Raw genomic sequence first — 24,273 nt, 5'->3', positions numbered from 1 at the left:
TACAGTGTCTCTTCATTCTCCAAGTCAATGCACTTACCTGTTGTCATTAAAATTTTTTTAGCCTTAATTGTAGAGCATCTAGATGCTTCATTGCTCTTTGTGCCTGAAGTGTGGTGCATCAGGCATGACATTTTACAGTAGTGCATCATTCTAAACAGTCTTTGCTCTAGATGAAGTAGTTTTGTCAATGACCTCTTGGCCCTATTTGTAGAGGAACTCCTAAGCCCTAATGCTTCAATCTTTTCTTAATTAATGTTTTTATTCATTTTCTTTCAGGATATAGTAACCTTCCCAGAACACTTGCTTTCTTTCTCTATCTGCTAAGAGGAGTGCCTTTGCCTTCTGTAGTCCTTGGCTCATGTTTTGACTAATTCTCCTGAAGTTTTTTCAGTGGACAGTGTTCTTTTTTTTGGGTTTTTAACTTCCTCAGATTTTTCTCTGCTCTGGAAAAAATGCATCTGGCTCCAGATGTGTCTCCAAGTTTCAGATGTGATTTTTCGTGTTCTCACAGAGGCTGAAAACATAAAGAGGTATAATACAATCCTTATCTTTGGTTTCCTAATGTCTGTGTTTCAACACTGCCCTTTCACTTGAGAGACTTCCTGTAAACCTTCTGATCCAAAGACCCTCAGAGCCAACAACCTGCCCCAGTACCTTGTGAATCACTTCAGTCTGTTGGCTTTACATCTCACTGGGTGTTCTTTGTCTAGCCCTGCATTTAAGACAGCTAGCTTTACTTTCAGGATACGGACAGAAGACTAGTCTTGTTGATGTGTATGAAAACAAGTACTGATTCAGAATGCTCCTCCAGGAGCAGGAATATTTTGGGTGTGTTTTGTTCTTTCCACACAGTTGGCTCTTTATTCACCCTTATCTTTTTCCTGTACTTCTGCTGAACTAAGGGTATTTCAGCTGGGACACCTGTGAGATAGTGGGTTCAATGGAAACAAACCTGTGTGGCCTCCTTTCTTTTTATGGCCTTTCTGCTGTGTCCAGAAGCTGAATATTGGTTACCAGTAAATATGTTCTCTTTCCTTTGCCTGCTTGTTTTGGGAATGGCAGAGATGAACTGCTGTTAGAGCTCAAACTTTACTTTGAAAAGTTGCCATAATTTTCCTGAGGGAAGCAAGCAGAAAGGCTAGTGGCTAATTTTTTAAACAGCTTATAACTCTGTGAGATCTGACTGGAATTCTACTCGATCTCTACAAGATCTTTGTCATCGAAAGTTCTGCCATAGAATGAGAAAGTATTAATATTCTGAAGAAAGGTGTTCAAGATCCTTTTGTAACAGCATATATGAAGTCTGAAGGCAGAACTTTCCACCAGCAATCACTGTATTATAGTTTCTCTTCACATCTTGTCTATAATATTGATTTTGGTGACTGCGTGTGTTCTGTGAAAGAAAAGTACAGTTAACATCTCTTCTGAAATGCTAATTCACAGCATCTTCCAAAGATCTCCTGGTCTTTATAGAAGAATTTTAAAGAAGAATGCCAGTTTAAGTTGGTTTTTAACTGTCACAGAAAGGACAGGTACACTCACAGGTGTACATCAGGTACTTTGGCACCATAATTTGTTTGGCTTATATGTTTTACTGAAATGGGGCTGAATCCATCAGTATTGCAATTAAAAGGGAAATAATCTCTGGACAAAAGCCAGCCCAAAATTTGGCTTTTAGGTTCTGCTCTGTGACAGAGGAGAATGTGAAGTCTAATCACCTTATTGATTTAGATTCAAGTCTGACATTAGTGTCAGGGAGACAAATGAGAATTCTCAAGGAGGTGAACATCAGCAGCAGAGCCTTGGTTCCCTTCAGTAAAGGTAATCTCTATGCTGACTTTGTTTAACTAAGTCAAGCACTGTAATAACCATTTCACATATTAGAAAGAATTTCTTTACAAAAAGACTTGTCAAATGATAGAACAGACTGTCCAGGGACATGCTTGTCACCACTACAGGAGGTACTTAAAAGACACATAGATGTGGCACTTAATGATATGGTTTAGTGGTGTACTTGTTAGTGCTGGGTGAATGGTTGAAGTCGATCTTCTCAGAGGTCTTTTCCAACCTAAATAATTCTATGATTCAGTTTTAACAGTCCTTGGTACCTCTGTCCTTGGAACTTCTTTTGAGTCCCTATTTTCTACAATACAATTCCACCCAATTTTATAAACATTTCTTACATTTTCTACCATTTAGGAAGTCTGCAACCTTGTATTTTAATGTACTGATATAACACAATCTACTTTTTTTTTCTTTGTTAATATTCAGTACAAAATTGTATTCACTGGACCAAGATCAGTCACTGTGCTTTGGTGACCACTACTATGGCAGTCTCATTGCATTACTTATGCATTCTTATTAGCAATGAATTGCTGTTTACTTGTCAGTCATTGGTGTAAATCCATTAAAGATTGAAAAATATTATTATTAAATAATAAAAAGATATTAAAGGGTATTATGTCTGCTTCTCTAGGAAATCTGCACTTTTTATGCTTTTAAGTAGAAAGGAATCAAAGCACTGAAAGGCTTCACCAATTATTTTTGGTTTCTGATCATTTGTTCCTTTACAGTCTTCTCTATGGTCAATTAACAGTCATCTTCCTTTCCTCTTCCAGATGTAGATAAAGCTTCCTTCTTAAAGCTCTCCACTATCAGCATTCTTATATGATGAGCAGGGAAACATAAAATGCCCTCCCTTTGCAATTGACCAAGCTCTCTCTCACATTTCTTTTCTTTGCAAGTCTTATGACACATTGGAGAAGATTTCTGGATAGAAGCTTTAGCTGGCCATGTGTGGCCATTTTTAGAGGTTGGAGAGCTGATAACTAGCAGGTAGGGAAGTGTGCATCCTCAATTAGCTGCACTCAGCTGCTGAGGGGTGGCTTATTAAATCAGAATTAAGTGTGTTTTTTCAGCTTGTTCTTACTTTCAATCCTTTAATTTCCAATTTTAAAGTGATAGGTTAAATTTCTTACTCATGATAATGCAATTTAATGCCTGTACGTTTACATTCCTCAAATTGGGAAAGGAATGTAGAACAGTACACAGTAATTATTTGAATTTAATTTGGATGGTGAGAATCACTCTGTGAGCTTTCTTGAGCTTTCTTCCTCCATGGACTTTCAGGTTAATTAATTTCTATGAAGCCCTTGCCCTGAGATGATTTTGTTAGTAACATTTTTATAGTATTACATTACTGGCATAAATATATGATAAAATTAAATAAGTGAGATACTTCATTCTCTCATTTACTTAGTGTCTAGGCTGTCAGGTGACATGATTTTTTTTCTTTGCTTGACATGCATTTCTTATGTAAAAAGAAAATGATACTGTAGTCAGATATGCAGCATTGTTTATGTTCTTTTACTGCAATGGCTATTTGGACAGCATTCTCAGTAACCACTCTGCATGCTTGTAAAGATTAGTGAGTAATACAGTTCATGGGAAATTTTATGAGCTAAAGTAGATAAGAGTATGAGATGTTTGTCCTCTGGATGTCTGCTTTAACCTCTAAAGTATACAGTGTACATCACAACTTCATTATGTTTTTCCCTTTTATTCTTATTGTACTTGGTTTTGTGTCACAAAAAATAACCTTTTCTTTTTCCTTATATTTATATTTTCCTTCCCCCAGCCCCCAACTCCATTTCAGCACTGTCCACTTGATATTTTCCAATGTCTTTAACTCTGGAGGAAGTATTCTTGTTATGTTCCTACATAATTCATGCTATTTTTACAGTCAAGAATTAGTTGATGTTTTGTAGACCATTCTCATTACTTAGTTATTCAACTGATAAATAGAAATACTTTTTCAGAAGAGCATAATTGTTTTTTCTCTTTTCTTGACTGTGTTGTTTTTCACTTGTTTTTTCTACCTTAGTCTTCAGTATACAGTACTTTGGTAGGTTTTTCTCATGATAATTTTTTCCCTGGGTTTTTCCCTATTATTTCTTGTTAGCTTTTTTTCCCCTCCCTTATATGTTTCTTGCACTAGTTTTCTCTTTTAGAGAGGGTATTTGGGCTGGCTTTGAGACCCTTGTGGAACTTTGACAAGGGCTTAATCTTAACTTCAGGGGTTTAGATTGAAGGAGAGACAGCAATAGAAGTGGAAGCAGGGACCTGAAGTTACTCTGAAACTAGTGCTACATAGCTAGTTCAGTATGTTTGGTCTATTACTTGTCAGCTTAATCCATGACAGTTCAAACTCCTAAACTTAAAATGTCTGTAGCTTTCTGTTGGTTTCTTCTAATTACTTGTGATGAGCAGCAGGTTTTTTTACTTCTTGTTGTACATATTTGCTATAAATTGTAAACAAAGTAGTGATAAAGGCAGGAGTAAATATTGAAATATTTATTTCAGTCAAATGTTTATTGAACAACTTGCAATTCAGAGAAACAATGATGTGGCAATATTATCATCTTGTCATCACAAATTCTCCTGGGAAGATTCCACATTAGATAATGTTGTGTTAAACTGAATCCTCCTCCCTCTTGTTTTTCACTCAGGAATGTTTCAATATTGTGATCGTGGAAACATGAGTCAATTTTTTATTTTTTTGTTTTACTAAGTTACTCATACTTCTTGAAGGAGCTACATAGCCTCTAGCTCAGGAAAAGAAAAAAATAGAAAAGAGAATTATCATTAGCTTCATGAAAAATTCCCAGATGCATGACAAAGTTTAAAAGAAAGTATAACTAAAGACAGACAAAAAGGTGTAAAACTCAACGTGAAATTGCTATGTACTAAAGGTAGATTGTGTATGACTAATGTGTTAGCCTTATATGTTATGTGTCAACTCATTTTTTTAGGTGAACAGAGTATAGCAAATCTTATATTTGTGGGATTCAGTTAAGCATTTTATAGCATTAGATAAGGATAATGTTTTCATTAAACTGAAGGAGAAGAGGATTTGTGTAAGAAATGCAGGGTGGGAAAGGAAAAGAAAAATAATCAGCAGTATTAAAAGTCAAACTAGGAGAAAGATTATTAAATACAGTTCTTCAAGTTTTAGAATCAACCTTTTAAGTTATTTTTGTTAAAGATGTTTGCACAAGAAATATGAAAATGTTCATGAGATGTAGAAGGCATCATTGATACACAAGAAGGTCAAGATAGGCAGGAAGACTTGGGTGATAGAGAGGACTGACATATTAGAAATGCAACAAGACTAGACTGTCCAGTCAAAAATGTAAGATTAATAACATAGGGACTAGTAGTATTAACTCCATTGTCACCTGAGGGTTATTCAGTTGAAAACCACAGAACAGAAGTGTTATGTTATTAAGTATTTGCAAGATAAACTGAGAGGAACTAATATGGTTGAATTAGTGGAGAAGCAAAAGTGATTTTTAAGATGCATTGAGCAAGACATTTCTGGTATAGATACAGAAATATTCCTATTACACAGAGAACCATTAGCTTTTTATGTAGTATATTATCTGCCATTCTTTTGTATTTAAGAGCAGGAGTGAGTATGAGGAAGAGCTGTGAAGGATGATCAAGGCAGTAGGTAGCCTTTTGTACAGAAAAGTTCTGAAATACTTTACTTGTTTCCTTTCAAAGCAAAGGCTGATGTGGAGTGCAAAAGCTCACCATGGAGGGTAAACAACAAAAAAATAAATAAATTATATAAATGACAGGCTAGTATTGACACAAAACAAAACAACATATGTAAAAGTATAGCCAAGGTGAACATTAGGAGATTCCTAAGTATCAACTCAGCTTCTAGATCATCCTCCCAGCAGAAGCAAGTAATCTCATTTGTTTTCTAATAGACCTTAACAGATAAAGAGGATTACATTATGCAGTTGCCTGCAACTCATGGATCTTGACTGCTTAATGTGGGATTTTCTTACATTCTTGCACTTGAAATAGAGAAGGTTTGGGGATTCTGTGTTTTAAAATGGGAAGCATCTTTGTTATGTTTTCTGACTATTTTGTAAAAAAATGAACAGATGTTTTTGAATCTCTTTCTGTTAATGTTTCCATCACATGGTTTTCTTTACAATTCTTACATAGTCAGTTAAAATTCTTTTGCTTAGGGATTTTCTATAACTAGGTCAAAAATGGTTTCATAAAGGACCATAGCAAATATTAAATAGAGAAAAAATACTGAATCATTCGGAATTAATTAAATTAATTTAAAGTTTTTAAAGACTTGACTTCTAATTTAATACCATCTTTTGAATGAAGAATAATCTGGGACAAATATATGTGAATTTTCTTTTTTTAATTCTCATCTATGTAGCTGGGAGGAGGTCAGCATTCAAATAAGGGATGTCTGTGGCTAGAACTGATGCATGGTGTGTGCCTTGCTCACTTTAAGAAATGTTTTTGGAGGATATGAAAGTAATCTAGAAGAGAAAAGTCAGACTAATTCATCGTAAAATTATAGAGTGGTTTAGGTTGGAAGGGATCTCAGAGACCGTCTTGTTCCATCTCCCTGCTATGGGAGGGAGGAGCAGCCTTCCACTAGACCAGGTTGCTCCATGCAACCTGTTCCAGTGCCTCACTAACGTCACAGTAAAGAATTTCCCACTCATATCCAGCCTCTCACCCACCAGCACCCCCAAGTCCTTCTTGGCAGGGCTACTCTCAATCTGTTTATCCCCCAGCCTGTGCTGATACCAGCCTGCCCTGATCCAGGTGCAGCACTTTGCACTTGGCCTTGTTAAAACTCATGAGATTCCCATGAGCCCATTTCTCGAGCTTGTCCAGCTCCTTCTGGATGGCATCCCATCCCTCAGGTGTGACAACCTCCCCACTCAGCTTGGTGTTTTGCAAATTTGATGAGGGTGCACTTGATCCCTTTGTCTGTGTTCTTAATGTAAATATTAAATAACACCGATCCCAATGCAGAGCCTTGAGGGACACCATTTGTCACTGATGTCTATCAGGATTGAGACACTAACTGCTACACTCTGGATGCAACTGTCCAAACACTTTCTCATCCATCCAACAGTCCATTCATCAAATTTGGTTCTTTCCAGTTTAGGGCGAGGGACGTGGGGGCCTGTGTCAAAGGTTCTACAGAAGTCCGTGTAAATGACATCTGTAGTTTTTCCCTTGTCGCTCCATTGTAACAAGCCATTAGGTTGGTCAGGCAGGACTTGCTCTTGGTGAGGCCTTGCTGGCTGTCTCAAATGACCTCCCTGTGCCTTAACATGGCTTCTAGGAGGATCTGTTCCATGATCTGCTGAGGCATAGAGGTGAGGCTGACAGGCCAGTTGTTCCCAGGGTCCTCCTTTCTACCTTTCTTTAAGATAGGTACAATGTTTCCCTTACCAGTCACCTGGGACTTCATCTGACTGCCATTAATTTTCAAATGGAGAGTAGCTTGGCAACTAAATCCACTTACTCCCCTCAGGACTCTGTTGCCACCATCAGGTCCCAGAAACTTGTTTATATTCAGGTGCCTCAGAGTGGTCAAGAATCTGATCTTTACTTACAATAGGAGGGACTTTGGTGGTATGGGAAGAGAGGTTGCCATTGAACACTGGCAAAAAAAGTTGTTGAGTACCTCAGCCTTCTCTTCATCTGTTGTTACCAGTATTCCAGCATCATTTTTCAGCAGGGAACACTTTCTTTGATCTTTTCTGGTTATCATACTTGATGCTCTTGTTATTCTTTACATTCCTTGCCTGGTTCAGTTCCAGCTTCACATTGATCCTCCTTACCCCATCTCTACACGACCATACTTCATCTCTATACTCTTCCCAGGTTACCTGTCCTTGTTTCCATGCTTGTGCATTTGCTTCTTCTCCTTTAGTTTGACCAGAAGTTCCCAACTTAGCCACACTGATCTCTTGTTTTCCTTGACCAGTTTCTCACTTCTGGGAATTGCCATCTCTTGCGCTCTGTGGAAGACTTCACTAAAGATTTGCCAGCTCTGTTCTGCTTTCTTGTCCCTCAGGGAAGTCTTGCAGGGGACCCTATTGACTATCTCCTTGAAGAGCTGATAGCTTGCTTTCCTAAGGTTCAGGAGCCTAAGCTTACTCTTTACCTGACCCATATCCCACAGGACTGGAACTCCACCAAGGCATGGTCACTATAGCCCAAGCTGCCTCCAGTCCTGATGTCCCTGATTAGGTTGCTTTCATTGGTGACCAACAGATCCAGTATGACATCCCCTCTGGTAGGGCTGTCTGTTATTTGGCTCAGGTGTCATAAAGTAGAATCATCAAGGTTGGAAGAAACTTTTAAGATCATCAAGTACAATATCAATGCAGCACTACCACTCTTATGCCACTAAACCACAACATCCAGGTGCCAGATCCAGATGCCTCTTACCCACCTCCCTGGGCAACCTATTCCAATGGCTGACCATCCTGATCATGAAAATCGCCCGTCTCAGCTTAAAGCCATTTCCTCTTCTTAAGTCTAAACAAACCCAGCTCTCTTAGCTGTTCCACATAAGACACATTTTCTAGACCTTTTTATTTTTTCATTGCCCTTATTGTGCTTCACTGGACATGCTCCAGCATCTCAAATGAGGGACCCTAAACTGAACACAATACTTGGGGTATGGCCTCACCAGTGCTGAGTACCGTGCTGGCTACACTGTTCTTGATAACAGTTGCCATTGGTCTTGGCCACCTGGACATTCTTCTGGCTCATATTCAGCCAGCTGTCAACCAGCACCCCCAAATCCCTTTCTGCTGAACAGCTGCTCCTCCAGCCTGTAGTGCTGCATGGAGTAGTTGTGACCCAAGTGCTGGACTCAGCGCTTTGCCTTATTGAACCTCATACAGTCATCCTTAGCCCACTGATCATCCGTCAGGTCCCTCTGCAGAGCCTTCCCACCCTCCAGCTACACCCGACATAGTGTCATTGGCAAATTGACATCCAGATCATCAGTAAAGAGATTTAAACAGGACCAGCCCCAAAACTGCTTTGGAGAACACCACTGGCAACGGCTGCCAACTGGATTTAGCTCCATTCACCACAACTCTGTGGCCCCAGCCATCCAGCCAGGTTTTAACCATAGGAAAGTCCGCCCATCCAAGCTGCAAGAAGGCAGTTTTTCCAGGAGGATGGTGGGAGAAATAGTGTCAAAGGCTTCACTGAAGTTCAGGTAGATGACATCCACAGCTTTTCTCTTGTCTACTAAGTGAGTCACTTTGTCATAGAGGGAGATCAGGCTGGTCAAGCAAGGCTTTCCTTTTGTAAATCCATTTTGGCTGGGCTTGATCCTCTGGTTGTCTTGCATGTGCTGTGCAGTGGCAGCTTGGATGATCTCTTTCATAACCTTACCTGGAACTAAGGTCAGGCTGACAGGCCTGTTGTTCCCTAGATCATCCTTCTGATCCTTCTTGTAGATGGATTACATTTGGTAATTTCCAGTCAGCTGGAACTTCATCAGTTGACCAGAACTGCTTTTAGATTATTTGGAATGGTTTGGCAAGTTCTTTCACCAGTTCCCCTATTACTCTCAGGTAGATCCCATCTGGGCCTATAGTCTGTGAGTGTTTAATTTGCATAGCAGGTCACTAACTGTCTCCTCCTGGTTTGTGGGTGCTTCCCTCAGCTCCTCAGCACCAACTTCTGGTTCTGGGACCTGGGTATTCTGAGGTCAACTGGTCTTGATATTAAAGCCTGAGGCAAAGAAGACATGATCTCTGCCTTTTCTTCATCCCCTGTGACTACTCTCTGCATTTAACAAATGCTGAAAACCTTCCTTTTGCTGCCAATGTATTTATAGAAATTTTTTTTGTTGTCTTAAACTGTAACGGCCAAATCAAGTTTTAATTGGGCTTTGACCCTTCTAATTTTTTCCCTACATGACCTTGTGACATCCTTATAGTCCTCCCAAGTTACCAGATCCTCCTTCTAGAGGTGATATATTCTCTTTTTCACCCTAAGTTCTCCATTTAATCGGGCTGGTTAAGAAGTTATCTTCCATGCATTCCAGGAGTCTCTTGGATTGTCTACAGCTCACCATACTACTTTCCCAGCAGATGTCAGGGTGGTTGAAGTTCCCCAGCAGGACAAGAGCCTGTGAGCAAAGTCGTTTCTGGAACTGGAGCAACAAGGCTTCATCTATAGGTTCTGCTTGATCAGGCAGGCTAGTCTGTAGTAGACACAGTTCAAGAATAATGGAGTGTAGTTCTCAAAAGGAGTACTTGGAAAAGAGAGCCTCTTTGTTCCCAGGTGTTGTTGTGGATCTGCTGAAAGAACCAAAAGGTTCACTGTGTGAAGACAAAAGTGACTATACTGGATGTTTCCTTCTTCAAAACAGAGAACTCACATCTGTAAGAAATGCACGTGGCTAATGGACTGCTTACGAAAATAGGATATAGCCAGGGAACAGCTGTACTAAGCAACTTGCTCCCCTAGAGAAATTTCAAATGTTACAGAAAAAAAGTTGCTCACAGCAAATGATGTTTCCTACTGCCCTGCATGATCTGTGGTTCTCTATCTATCCATTCACAAAGCTTACAGCATTTTCCCGATTAAATAGTGCCAGCAGGGCTGCCAGCTTGATTGACTTCATATGGGAAACGAGCCAGATAGAAAAGGTGCAGAGAATGACCCTTTCAGCAGAGCTGGCATGTGAAGAATGACTTCCCCATACTGTGTTGTAGCTCATATTTTAGTGGCCTTTATCCTGGCCACTAAAATATGGTCCCATTTCCTCTTCACTTTGCATTATGGAATGGGAATAGTGTAGTACTTCCTATAACACTTGTGTACTGGGGAAGTAATTTGCTTTATTTGTTCTTTTTTACTTAGTTGAAGAATATGTTGACTGTTATAATTCAGAGAAAACTTCACTGACTTTTTAACATGAGGCTAAATCTAAATAAACTTCCTTGTTTCTGTGAGCTGCATCTTGCACTTGCTTTTTTTCCCTTTCTAAGAAGAAAGTAACAATATTTATCAGAAACATTTATGGCATTGAGGAATCCAGAGAAATGCAGGAAATGCAGTATGAACACATAAAGTATGTACTAATACTTTATTTGTCTTTGTGTGTGTGGATTTGATGGCCAAAAAGGAAGAGGCCCCAAGGGCTCCTTAGTATGCAATTAATATTTTGGCTAGAAAAGCAGCAGATTGTTTCAGTATGCTTACATGTTATGACATCATATTCCAGTAAAATTATAATGAACAGAATTTTTGTTTGTCTCTGTGGCAAACCAAAATGAGTTTTCTAATTGTCAGCAGACCTTGGTGATTTATTTAATTATAGTGGCGCCCACTCACACCAACTTAGTTGAGGTCTGTCAGCATTTCTGTTATGAACCCCTATTTTTAGGGGTTTATAACTAGTTGTAAATATTTACTCATTGCTGAAACTTGACATCCAAGGTCACATTCATAGAGCAAATATCCTTTTTCAGGTTGACTATTCTAGTGGCATTAGCTAAAAAGTAGGTTTCTGATGCTGTGAACTTAGAGGGAATAAAGGGAACCTGCTTTCCAGACCTCTTATTTGAAGGATCTTTTTAAGAATCTCAAATGTCCAGAAGAGCCAGATGAAAATGAGCTTGTTTTTATAGGTTATATGTGACTGATTGTGTATTATCCATTATCACACTTCGTTTTCTTCCAACTAAATGTATCATTTCACATGCTCTTTTGTTTCTAGTCTTACAGTCTTCTGTCATTTCACTTGTTGGTCAGCTTACATTCTGAGGAGTGCCAGTATCACCTGAAAATCTTTTTTCCCTAAGAATTTTCTCCAAGGAAAATCCTAGCATTTGTAGCAGCCATGTAGAATGCAGGAAGATGCATATTTTGTAAATGAAGATAATTTAAAGACTTTCAGAGATTTAACTAGTCCATATGTGAGGCATTACTGTTCAGAATCCTGTTTCAGTTCTGTGGCTGAACAGAGTGACAGAGGAATGAGGAGTGTAGAGCTGCCGTGTAGATGTTCTTATGATGGAAAGTACTGTGCTGATACATTATTGCAGAATAATCACTAAATTCTATATAAATATTCCAAATATTGCTAATGCTTCCAGCCTTTTCTAATAACTCATATGTACTATCCTGGGAAGATTTGTTAATAATCAGTGACAGATACATCATTTTACCTTTACATGGGCTTGTTCTTTACATGAGTGTACATCTTCAGGATGCAAAATAATTAATTGTTAAAACTCAGTTTAATTGTCACACTGTACTTTCAGACTGTAATACTGTGATTACTTTTGAGGCTTTTGTTAATACGGTCTCTGTCCTCACCACTGAAAAGAGGAAGATGTTTCCTTTGACATGCTCCTTGTTCTAAAGAAGCCAGTAGGCTCACAGATTTAGTTCATTTTCTGAGGATTTCAGGTGTTCCTTTGCACTTTCCTGGCAATGCTCATATTATCAGTGATCTGTTGTAACTCTGCTTGAGGCCGAGGAGAGCAAGAAAAATTTAATCAAAACCATGTAAAAGCCTAATCATTCTGGCAATGCCAAAGAGCTGCATGAGGCTCTAGAGCCACAGGCTGAATATCATTTTTCCTTATTATCACATAAATAGCTCCCTAAACACTCTTTAAAAGAAAAGGTGGGGAGGGGAGAGGGAAAAAGAGAAGGCCTGTTGTGGGATTTGAGTTTATAAAGTGGATTAAGTTCATGTGCTTTCCTCCTTTGCATGCAGTGGAGAGAAAGGTAGGTCTAGTAACTCAACAGGAAACAGGGGCTTCTGATGGATATTGTATCTAAATCTAGGTGGTTGCTAACAGCACTACCTCGTTTCTTTCTATTTAAAGAGGATTGTGAAGTAATGAGTTAGGACATGCTATCAAGGTGCCTACTGCTTTTGCATGACCCATCATGTCTTGTGCTAAGCAGCAGCAACACATGCAGCCTTTTCCAGTTCTGCGTCTTCTGGGATAGTGGAAAGATTCCTGGAACTCTTTGAGGAACTTGAGAGTACCTGTTGCTGCAGGGAAGAGAGAACTACAGGAGGCTGTGGCTTCTTACAAGCTCCAGCAGCTGCCAGTAAGCTCTGTCAGCAACTCCTGGTCAAAAGCTGCATTGAACTTTCCTTCCAGTCATCTCCTCATTTGAGAGGGTCAAGTACCCTCTCAGCAGGTACTAGGGAAGAGCACATGTGAGTGCAGGGCCTAGAGCACTGCTCCCAGAGACAGCCAGCAGACACAGCAGATTGCACAGCAGATGATGCAGAAGGGAGTCAGAAACTCTGCTGAGGATAGGGTTGTGCTCAGCAGTGCTGGTGATGCACCACCTGGCACAGTTCCTAGCACCATCTGGAGCAGCTCTCCTGGTACATCAGAGACCTTGAGTCAGAGCTACCTCCGGAGCTCTAGCTGGGCTGTAGAGATGGTGGTCTTGGCTGCAGGAGGTGTGCTGTGTCAGAGAATTTGTGTTACTGAGTAAAGAAGAGGCAGGAAGGTGTCAACAAACTGCTGTCGTCAGTAGATCAAATGAGTAAAAGATCACTTGGATCTTCTGTAAGACCCTGCAAGTACAAGAGCATGAATTCCCAACCATACTAAAGGAGGAGCAGAGAGAGTCAGTGCTAATTGGGCTGGGAAGCTGGGAGGGAGTCCTGAGATGGCAAAAACTGGAAGCTGGTAATTTTTGGCATTGGGAGGAAGATTTCTGCTCCATCTGCAAATCTGCAACAATATCAGTGCCAAGTGTTTGAATTCCATTAGGCACGTAGGAACTTTGTAATAGTTTTCCAGAAAGTGTGGTCAGACACTAGAACAGGTCATCCAGATGTGTTGTGGAATCATCATCCTTGGAGACCTCCACAATACCTTGGACAAGGCCTGAACATGGCTTGACCATGTTCTGGAGGCTGCTTTGGACCAGATAACCTCCAGAAGCCTTTCCAGCAGGAGTTATTATATAATTTTATGAAAATGTTACATAAGCAAAAGTGTTTCCAGACCTTAATAATTCTCGATAAGTGTGTTAAACTGTAAACAAGGGAGCAAAGTAAATACCTACTCTTTGCATGTTGTAAAGGCAACTTAGCTCACTCCTCCAAGGCCCTATAGCCAGAGGCATATTGGAGCCAGTGTTATGCTTGGCTCTTTCCATATAAATGTATTTTTAGAATTAGGCACAAAGTTCAGGGACATTGAGGCCACAGTACTTATTCACACTTGTCTGGTTCTGAAGTGTGCTGCTCTGTGATAAACTTTGTATTTTCTTTTACAGTTGAAATGACTGGGTTACAATTATTAATGAATATTCAGAAAGTCTTAATATAAAAAAATTGCCATCCATGTCCACAGATGAAAGTGGAGAGATCACACTTTAAAAAGGTTCCTTTAAGAGGAATAAGGAAAATACAGTACTGTGTTTGATTGAATCTAGTTGGAGTCAATGTAGTTTTGTAGTGATGGACTTTCCTTTTCTCCATGCATTTGGAATCCTGGAATCCCAGGCTTTCTTACATTGCTGTAAAATATGAACAAGTTATTTGTCAAGGTTTCATTTCTGCTAGGTATATTCTGTGTTACCTTTGTTGTCCCTTAGAGCTGAGCTATGATGACAGGTATCATCATATGAACAACCTCACAATCCTTCTTCCTCCATGCCACTTATATGTATGACGGGAGTTGTCTCCCGGGCAGGGCTTCCACTGAAGTTTTTGATTGTCCTTAAAAAAGTTTAATCTTCTCAAGACTCAACCCAGGTAGAGACCAGAGCTAGGCTGTTGGGCTGATAAATAGTAGAGCTTGTTGCAGAGCTCCACAAATGCAAGTGAAGAGCTGGTTTGCACATAGGAGCTGCTGTCAGAGTTACCAACTGCCTTGCTGAGGAGCAGTCCATGTATTTGAGTACTGGGTCTTATTCTGGGAGAAAAGATAATGTTTTATCCCCAAATACTGCCCTATTTTACATTAAATGGATGGGTAAAATTCCTAACTTGTATTGTTGTTTTCTTTTCGTGACTTCCTTCCAGGTATCACTGCCCAGTGCCTAAAATTTTCTATGTCCAGTTAACTGTTGGCAACAGTGAGTTTTTTGGTGAAGGAAAGACTCGTCAAGCTGCTAGACATAATGCTGCAATGAAGGCCCTTCAAGCTCTTCAAAATGAGCCTATTCCAGAAAAATTACCTCAGGTCTGTGCTTCAGGAAGCGCTTTTTTTTTTTAAATAACTTTTTTTTTCACTGCTATGTCTGTAAGTGACATGTATTGCTGCTTAAAAATTAAATCATTGTGTCATGTTTTAAAAAATATTGAACAGAAAAATTGTTCTCAGAATAATCTTTCTAAATCGAACGCAAAAATGTAATAATGTTTCCCAGTCAAAGAAGTCAAGTACTTGCAAGATGTCTGGGAGCAGCAGAAGACTACTTGGGATACTATAGGTTCTCAATAGCAGGTGTGTGTTGGTAGGAGACTAAATTGAATCCTAAGTCAACTAAATCTCTGTGGCTTGCTTCTGCTGAGGTGAAGGGGCACTGGTTGCAAGTTAGTCATGAAAAACACCTTTGTCACTTTGTGGGTTAGAGCTGTAGGTGACTGGAGAAAGTTGGAGGTAACACTTTGCTGAGGTCATGATGGACAGAGTACAAAATGTTGCACTGTGCAAAGCGGAGTGTAGCTGGAGACTGGTTGAAACAGAATTTAAGGGCTTCATGGGGCCAAAGTTCAGGCTTCTCCCTGCTACTGCCCATGGGAAGTGCACATGGGGCACCATGCAGTGCTGGGGTGTACTCTCACCATGGGATATGGTCCAACTTAGTAAAACTGTATTTCCTTCAGCAAAACTGACCAGCTTGGTCATCTGTGGAAGATGATTGACTCATTGCTCCTCAAACATTGGGCATGGATCAGAGCCAGTACACATCATACTCTGGCTGGCCTCGGTTGAACTATGAGGTTAAGCTTCTTTCTTCCCCAGTCACTGACAGGGTGCTCCTGAGGGAGCAAGGACAGACCTACTGGTACCCATCTAGTCATCCCATTAGTAACTCAGTGAGCTTGACTGGAATGGGATTCATGGAATATAGCACAGTTCTTATTTATATAGGTCTATCTTTCGCGCTTCATGGCCATCCTCAATGCAGCCTTCTGCATATTCTTCCATTTCAAGCTACCTTTTTTTTCCTTTTATTAGTAAAAACTTAATTAAGGATAAATCTTTTATCCATGTTAAACCACTGAAAAGGAGTATTGCCATCTTAATACCTAATTGTGTAAATGTGTAGAAGAGCATAAGGTGAGCAGAAGCAAGAAGCAATCAGCCAACAGGGCAGGGCTGTTGGTGAATGTGCTTTCACAAAGAGCTATTGTCTGTCTGCCAAAGCACCTCAGTTGTCTCATAGATGTGAGGCTAAGAAAGGCCTTACAATTGAAGTGTTAGTTGTGGGAATGAGGATCAAATTTAAATCCAAAGTGCCTGAGACAGTCGTGAACATATTTTATCTTTTTAAGGCTTGAAACTTTATTGCTCAGTACTAAGGTCTAAGCCTTGATCCTCCCTTTTCTCCACTCACTGTTAAATTCTCTACTATGTTTGGTGAAAAAATATGCAGGGAGTTAAATTGTAAGGACAGAAGGGACAATGAGGGTTCTTCTGGACAGATGTGTTTGTATGAATCATGAAAATTTAATCTATAATTTCTAGTTTAGGCTATACATATCTGGTTAAACTAGAGTACAGCTAGAAAACCTAAGCATTCTTGACTTGCAGGCTTACTGACAGTCCAGTGTGCATTATATTATTTTATGTAAATTATACCAGTGTTTGATTATTTTCCATTTCGAAGATAATTTGTGAAGTATTTATTTCAGAATTCACTTAGCTTAATTTTCTTTTTAGTTGGTATTTTCTTATGTTTGCTAAATGTAACCAATAGATATCAAAAACCTCTCCCACATGTACATTTACAGATTATTTTAAAGTATTTTTTAAATCTTTTTATAGAACTGATTGTTTTCATAGTTTTTCAGTGTAAAGTTATTTTTTTCTAATCAGTAGTTCATTCTTTGGGCTTTTTTTTTGTCAGCTTCTTAGATTACCAGTGTCCTTTATAAAACACAAATTTAATTGAATACAATACCAAGTACAGTAATTTCATGACTATAAGGCGCACCCTTTTGACTAAAATTTTCCCCCAAACCCAGAAGTGCACTTTATAGTCCGGTGCACCTTATCTGATGGGCAAAGTTCAGAAATTTGCCTACCTAGAAGTGAGAGCTGCGAGCCGCGGGGGGAGCTGGCAGTGCCATGGCTGCCAGGTGGAGGCAGGGCGGAGCAGCAGTGGCCACGCCCCAGCCCCATGGAGGTGGGATGGCCCCTCTACAGGCACGCCCCGGCCCCGTGGAGGCGGGATGGCCCCTCTACAGGCACGCCCCGGCCCCGTGGAGGCAGGACAGCCCCTCTACAGGCACGCCCTGGCCCCGTGGAGGGGGCATGGAGTGGCGGCGGCCACAGCCCGGCCCTGGAGAGGCGGCACGGAGCAGCGGCGGGCATGCTCCAGCCCCACCAGGTACAGGCAGGCCTGGGGGCCAATGGCTGCGGGGTTGAGGCGGGGTCTCGGCCAGAAACCATGCGGGGGGAGCTGGGGGCAGAGCCTCACTGCAAAAAAAAGTGCGCCTTGTAGTCCGGGGTGCTTTATATGATCTACAAAGTTGCAAATTTTACTGACTCCTGAGAGGTGTGCCTTATAGTCCGGTGCACCTTATGGTTGTAAAATTACAGTAATAGTCTCACCAAAGTTTTTTACAGAACAGTAGTGTCCCATTCTTTATATCCAGGTTTTTTTAACTGTTAAGTATTGGCCTTTTAACTGCTGATCTTTCTCAGTAATCCTAGTCAATGCTTTGCCTGTCCTGTAAGTAATGATCTACATTCTTGATTTCAGTGGTACTTTACATTTCATTAAATGAAATGAGCTAGAGGTCCTACATAATTTCATTGTAACTACCCTTGTTATTGTTTTGCACAGCACCCTTTTTTTCTGAAGGTTCTATAAACTTTATGATTTTTTGTTTTGTATTTAGCTCCAGATCAATATCAGGCATGTAAAGGGCTTTTTTCAGAATCAAAATTTTGCAACAATTTAATGAGACAAAAGATGCTCCATATCTGCATGCTGTAGCTGAGTGCTGGATTTTTGGCCCTGTGTTATTTTAAAAATTAATATATTGAGAGTTTAAAAAAGGTAGATAAAAGACTGATCACTTTCATTTTAATGTGAAGAACCTAGTGCTTTTTCAGTGTTGTTTTAGAGCTATGGTATCTGGATTTTGTAGCTATGCTGGTGGCTGAAGATTTAGATCAGACTTTGTTATGTAAGATGGGAGCTCTGCAGGAATCCACCTAATTCAGCCCAAGTGTCTTTGATGTTTACCTCCACTAAGAAAAAATTAGGACCCTGGCCAAGGTTACATGGTTGTTGAGAGATCCCAGTTCGAAGTATTTCAGAGCTTTGCAGTTTGAAAGTAGCTGGAAGTGAAGCCTGTGAGAACTAAGGAAATGTGGCCTGGAGGACAAACACCAAAGGCAGTAGTTGGAAAAGGCAAAACTCTGACTGATCCTGATGCTGATGGTTGTGTGAGAAAATTTAGATTTACCTGAAGAATAAAGCAAAGCTGAATTTTAGGCAGAATAATGTTTCATGTGCCTTTTGTATTTTTATCTCTTTGTCTCTCTGTTTGTTATGTTCCTATGGATAAATAAATAATGTTCTGTGTTGAGCAAGCTGTTCTCTGTCACTACCTTTTCACACTGGTCATAACTCCCAGAGGGAAGTTGATGGAGGGGCCATTAACCAGCTGGACCTGCTGAGGACACCTGTAACCTGGTGACCCAGTCAGAGTGTGGGGGTGATTGACTGAATTTATTCTGAGGGAAGTACAGTCTTCTGTACTTTCCAAGAAGTACACATTTCTTCCTTGCTTAGAAGGGGTACCCACAGAGAGCTTGAGAAACAGGTCAAAGGATCTGTTTGATCCTCATGTTTGACACAAGTGTGTACTCAGACAATTGTTATCCATGCCTTTAATAAGACTAACATCCATAGACATTATTTTGCTGTTTATAATTAATTTATAATTTAATGTGTATGTCTTCCTTTGTTATGAAGCATAAGCACAATATATATGGCTTCAGTCAGCAAATGTCTGATAATGGAGTGCTGAGACGGATATACAGACGCTGATTTGCAGCCTGACAGGAGACTTCTAGAGTCATTGAGAAACTGGGGGGAGAAGGATATTATATTTTGTTTATCTTCTAAGAATTGTAGTATATTTATGTATGCATCATTTTCAGAATGGAGAAACAGGAAAAGAATCCGAAGAAGATAAAGATGCAAACAAATCTGAGATCAGCGTAGTGTTTGAAATTGCTTTGAAGCGCAATATACCTGTCACTTTCGAGGTATGTATTACATTTTTATGTGTTACATATTTATCTTGCTAAGAAGGTATTAAAAAAAGGTACCACTAAAACTCAACACAAATAATATTACTATATGAAAAATACTAATTTCATAGTCATGGAAATTATAAAAAAATTGTCAGTGTATCAAAATCTAAGGCAGTGACTTTTTACTGGTAAAATAGATGCTCTTTTAGAACTTTCAGAGATCTAATATTTGGTTGCAAATACTTGGATGGCAGAAAGACAGTTAAACCATCTTATGTTCAGAGCTGTGGGATTTGAATCTGTAGCCACACTCAATCTGATTTGAAATAACCTTCAAAAGAGTTAGCCAGAGTCTTTGCTTTAACTGTTGGCATTTGTACACTAGAAAAATCCCAATTGAAACATTTCACCTTCAGTGTGCTGTTTTCAGAAAGTCATGAGTATCTTCCACTCTGATTCTGTTTCACTTATCTATTTCTACTTAAGCTTTCACAAGTTTTTTTGTTTGTGCATATGATTTTATCTATGAACCCACTTCTGACACCTTTGTTTACCTGAAGTAATAAAGAGCATTTGGAATAGCTCCAGTGCTGTCAGTGAAGTAACTAGGGGAGAATGAGTGATACTAACAGGAATTTTTTTCCGATGGGAAAGTTCTTACAAAACCTTGTTGTAAAAATCTAACATTGTTGTGGTAGGAAGCATCAGATTTTCAGGCTGGTTTTTTTCTTTTTTTTTTTTCTTTTTTTTTTTAATGCAGAAAATGCTAATATAAGTGGCCTTTTATTATTTTATTTTTCTGCATTTTGTTTTACATTTAAACTGAGTCTGCATGAAAGATATGGATAGTGCTTATACTGGTGATGGTTTTTTTCTGCAGTGCTTTTTCCTTTTAAAGTACAGGCATGTATTTGCATGTGAAAAGAATCAAAACACCTAAGCTGTGGCATGCCTTACAGTGTGCTGTATGCAGTTTACTGACATGTTTGGCCCATGTCCCAGAATTGGCCAACATCAAATAAGCTATTTGGACCTTCTTACAAATCTGAGAAATCTCTCAAAAGGTAGGTAAGAAAGACAAAGGATATTTATTGTTCATGACTAAGGAATTCCTTGGTATAGCAAAGGCATATATGCTTCATATATGTGGTCTATGTGATATGGACTAATTAGAACATTAAGATTATGTAAAATCTAGAGGATAAAACTGAGATGTCTGGGGCTGTTGGTGTATCAGTTTGCCACTACATGCCAATCACCTAACTCTTAGGTAAGAGCAGACATAATGGAAACACATGCTTGTGTTTCAAAAAGGAAGCTCATAATTAATGTCTCAATTTTCAAACATTGTTTTTCTACCTTAAACTTTAAAAATATTTGGAATAGTTCTGTACCAATCAATGCACTAAAATGTAAGGAGTTGTGTGGTCACTGGTCACAGAGCAGCTTGGAAGTTGTAAGGGAAAGAGGGATAGTGATTTGAATGTCTTCTTCATTCCTGTTTATTTAAGGGAGAGCATTTGGTAAGGAGAGAGTGAAGGCAAAGATAATTTGTAAGGAAAAATCTAATGTGTCACTTCCTAAAGAATGTTAGCAACATTGAAAAAAGGCAGTTTCTTGCTGTCCTGACAGGTTTTGTGTTATGTCCTGCCTTTAAATCTAAGTATAGGTGACATTCTCAAATAGAGTTTTGATTGAACTTCGTTCTGGCTTACTTTTCAATAAAACTGCTAAGCAATTATGGATAATCCCCAGGATCTGATGTTTCTAATAGGATTTTATTTACTAATGGTCTTGTGTTATTCCAGGCAGGCATCAAAGCTTTTCCTAGCTTTTATTTTGTGTGTGGTAGCTATAAAATGATCTGCCTTTTCTTCATCTGACAAAGCTTTAGCCAGTGTTCCAACAGTGCTGGGTTATGCAACAAAGTAATGATCATAAATATATATAAAGTTCTATGTAAACATGTCCTCAGATTTGCATGAGGGGTGAACAGTCCTCTTCATGTAATGTGGCTAATTTTAATTGTCTAGGAACTTTAGGGTGAGTTTTAAAAACTTTCTATCTATTAAGTTGTTAAATAAAAACATTCCATTGTAACAAAAAACAAGCTTTACTCAGTACTTGTCACTGGTGCATTCTTAGCTTTGATTCATCAACTTTTAAGTCAAAATGTAATGCTCCAAGGTGCTTGTGGGGTTCCCAATGAACAGTTTTTAAGGGTGACTACAAAAGTGATTGCTGTAGAAATTGTTAGAGTAGCTGTAGAATGTTCATTTCACTTCTTATTCCTACCTTGAAGTAGGCTAACATCTTGCATTTTTCTCTTTTTTTTTCAATATATATAGTAATTTCACAACCACAAAGCGCACCGGACTATAAAGTGCACCCCTGGGGAGTCGGCAAAATTCGCAACTTTGTAGATCAGATAAGGCCCACTGGACTATAAGGCACACCTTTTTTCTTGCAGCGAGGCTCCACCCCCAGCTCCCCCTGCACGGTTGCTGGCCGAGTCCCCGCCTCAACCTGGCAGCCTTGGGCCCCCGGGCCTGCCTGTACCCGGCGGGGCCAGAGTATGCCCGCCGCTGCTCCGTGCCGCTCCACGGGGCCGGGGCGTGCCTGTAGAGGGGCCGCCCTGCCTGCACGGGGCTGGGGCGTGCCTCTGGAGGGGCCGTCCTGCCTGCACGGGGCCGGGCTATGCCTGTGGAGGGACCATCCCACCTCCACGGGGCCAGGGCGTGCCCGCCGCTGCTCCGTGCCGCCTCTCCGGGGCCGGGTTATGGCCGCCGCCCCTCCGTGCCCCCTCCACAGGGCCAGGGTGTGCCTGTGAGGGGACCGTCCCGCCTGCACCTGGCGGCTGCGGCCCTGCCGGCTCCCCCCGCAGCTCGCAGCTCTCACTTCCGGGTAGGCAAATTTCTGAACTTTGTCGATCAGATAAGGCGCACCAGACTATAAGGTGCACTTCCAGGTTCCGGGGAAAATTTTAGTCAAAAGGGTGCGCCTTATAGTCGTGAAGTTACTGTATATATATTTTTTATTCCTTATTTGTCAGTAAGGAATAGATGAGCCTAGAAGACATAACTGGGGTCAACAGCTTCAGATATTAGAACCCATTAGGGTGTTTCAGGTTGTCATTTTATCTTCAATATTTTTCTTTGGATTGCAGTGTTATTTCTCTAAAATAGCAAATACAGTGATGTTTTTTTCATTCTCAGTATCAGGAATGAAGGCATAGAGTGCCTGAACAGGCAAATTTTCTGCCCCTCCATCCCTGTCCAGTGTTCTCCTGGAAAGTGTTCATGTCCTAGTCTTATCACAGTAAGACAGAAATTCTGCATTTTGAACAGGGGACAGGCCAAATTGCAGACTCTGGGAGAATAGTTCTCAGCAGGAAGTTTCATACTGACTACTGAGTAACTCTCAGTTGAGTTCTACAGGATGGTCACCCTTCACACTGCAGTTTTACACTTTGACATTCAGACTATTTTATTTTATTTTATTTTATTTTATTTTATTTTATTTTATTTTATTTTATTTTATTTTATTTTAGTAACTGAGAAAATCTGATGTATCTGCCTGCACAAGATCGTGGAAATATATTGATGTTTTAAAAATCTTATAAATAATCATATATTCATCGCTGTAGTTGACATGGGTTTTTTGATCTGATTTTTGTCTCCTCTAGTTTCAGGGGCTTTTTAAATGTCTATTTAATCTTGTCCTAATCTTTTGAATTTTCTACCTGGCATCTCAGTAATTAAAGCAGTGTTACTCTTTCACTGTAATCATACTTCTGTTTTTCATTTGTCAGCATGATTCATTAAGTTAAGCCAAATTCATTCTTGATGTAACTTGACCTTAGATGTGTTTTTAGCCCCATGTGTTTTCTCTTGCTGTAATTATTCTTTAAATCCATGAACAGAAAAAGAGAAGTGTATTGAACTGTCACCCTTAATCAAATTCTCAGCTTTAAATTAGCCATGATTAGGTCCACAGGTCGTATCTTTCAACTGAGGAAATAGTTTAATGTCCTAATGTGTATAGTGTTCGTAGATAGCAAAGGTTGAATTTCTTTTCAGTGTTTTCTTCTGTCCCAAGGCTCATAGCACAACTGTTTGAAATCATATGGAGTAAAAAGATCTGAAATCTGGGGTTAACCAAAAATGTTGTTACATAAATATTTTTTTGCTTAATTACCAAATTTGGATGTTTAACTTGATCTAGATCCCATCTGAATCCTATGGGGTTCATTCCATTGACAACACAGACTTCTTTCCATTTACACACTAACAAAGATACAGTTTTTAATGTTTTCCAGTCAATTAATTACCTCGTGTCACATACTTGATGTTTAAAAGATGAAAACCACACCAGAATGCATTCGTTTTATATTAAGAAATATTTTTTGTGTATATGAAAATATAATCTGGTTTGGTATTAACATTCTTTCTCTCATATATATATGTATTTGTGTGCATTTATATAAATATGAAAAAACTTATATAAACTAATATTTTAGGAACTCAGCAATTATATTTCTTAAGCAAGTTATTTTTTCCTTTTTCATCTGGTCAATATAGACATTCTTGTATGTTTTATTAATATGTTATATTGCATATAAAGACAAACACCTATATAATAGTATTAGTAGAACCACAGAAAGATTAAGGACCTTAGTAAGGTTAATTTAGCTGTGTTTTACTGCAAGCATGTTGAAATACTTGGATAATAAAGTACAGGGATGGTTTGAGATGCTGTAAAGTAGAGTGGGGAATGCTGCGGTGCAATGAAGGTGTTCAGCATGGACACAATGCTCAACTGTCTGGGAGCGGGAGATCCTGGCACTGGGCTCATCCCAGCTCTGGTGCAGGCAGTGCAGCATCCTGGGGCTCAGTGTGGCTCAGTGCATTGAAAGCACTGGTGCCTTCTCAAGTGGGCAACTTTCATGTGAGGCAGTGTTGAAAAC

The 24,273-nt window shown here is 39.6% G+C and overlaps 1 protein-coding gene across 4 annotated transcripts in view; it reads left to right on the top strand.

Annotated features, from left to right (window-relative positions):
- STAU2 (staufen double-stranded RNA binding protein 2) overlaps window positions 1–24,273 on the top strand; it is a 173,601-nt gene that overhangs the window by 39,131 nt on the left and 110,197 nt on the right. For all 4 annotated transcript variants that reach the window (XM_033074603.2, XM_033074587.2, XM_033074596.2 and 1 more), the window contains 2 exons: window positions 14,888–15,047; window positions 19,212–19,319. In XM_033074603.2, the coding sequence (XP_032930494.1) occupies window positions 14,888–15,047; window positions 19,212–19,319 (268 nt within the window). The remainder of the gene's footprint in view (window positions 1–14,887; window positions 15,048–19,211; window positions 19,320–24,273) is intronic.

This window comes from Catharus ustulatus, chromosome 1, assembly GCF_009819885.2.
Source record: "Catharus ustulatus isolate bCatUst1 chromosome 1, bCatUst1.pri.v2, whole genome shotgun sequence".
Classification (NCBI taxonomy): Eukaryota; Metazoa; Chordata; class Aves; order Passeriformes; family Turdidae; genus Catharus; species Catharus ustulatus.
The sequence above is the reverse complement of the archived record's forward strand: the minus strand, read 5'-3'. Positions and strand labels throughout refer to the sequence as shown.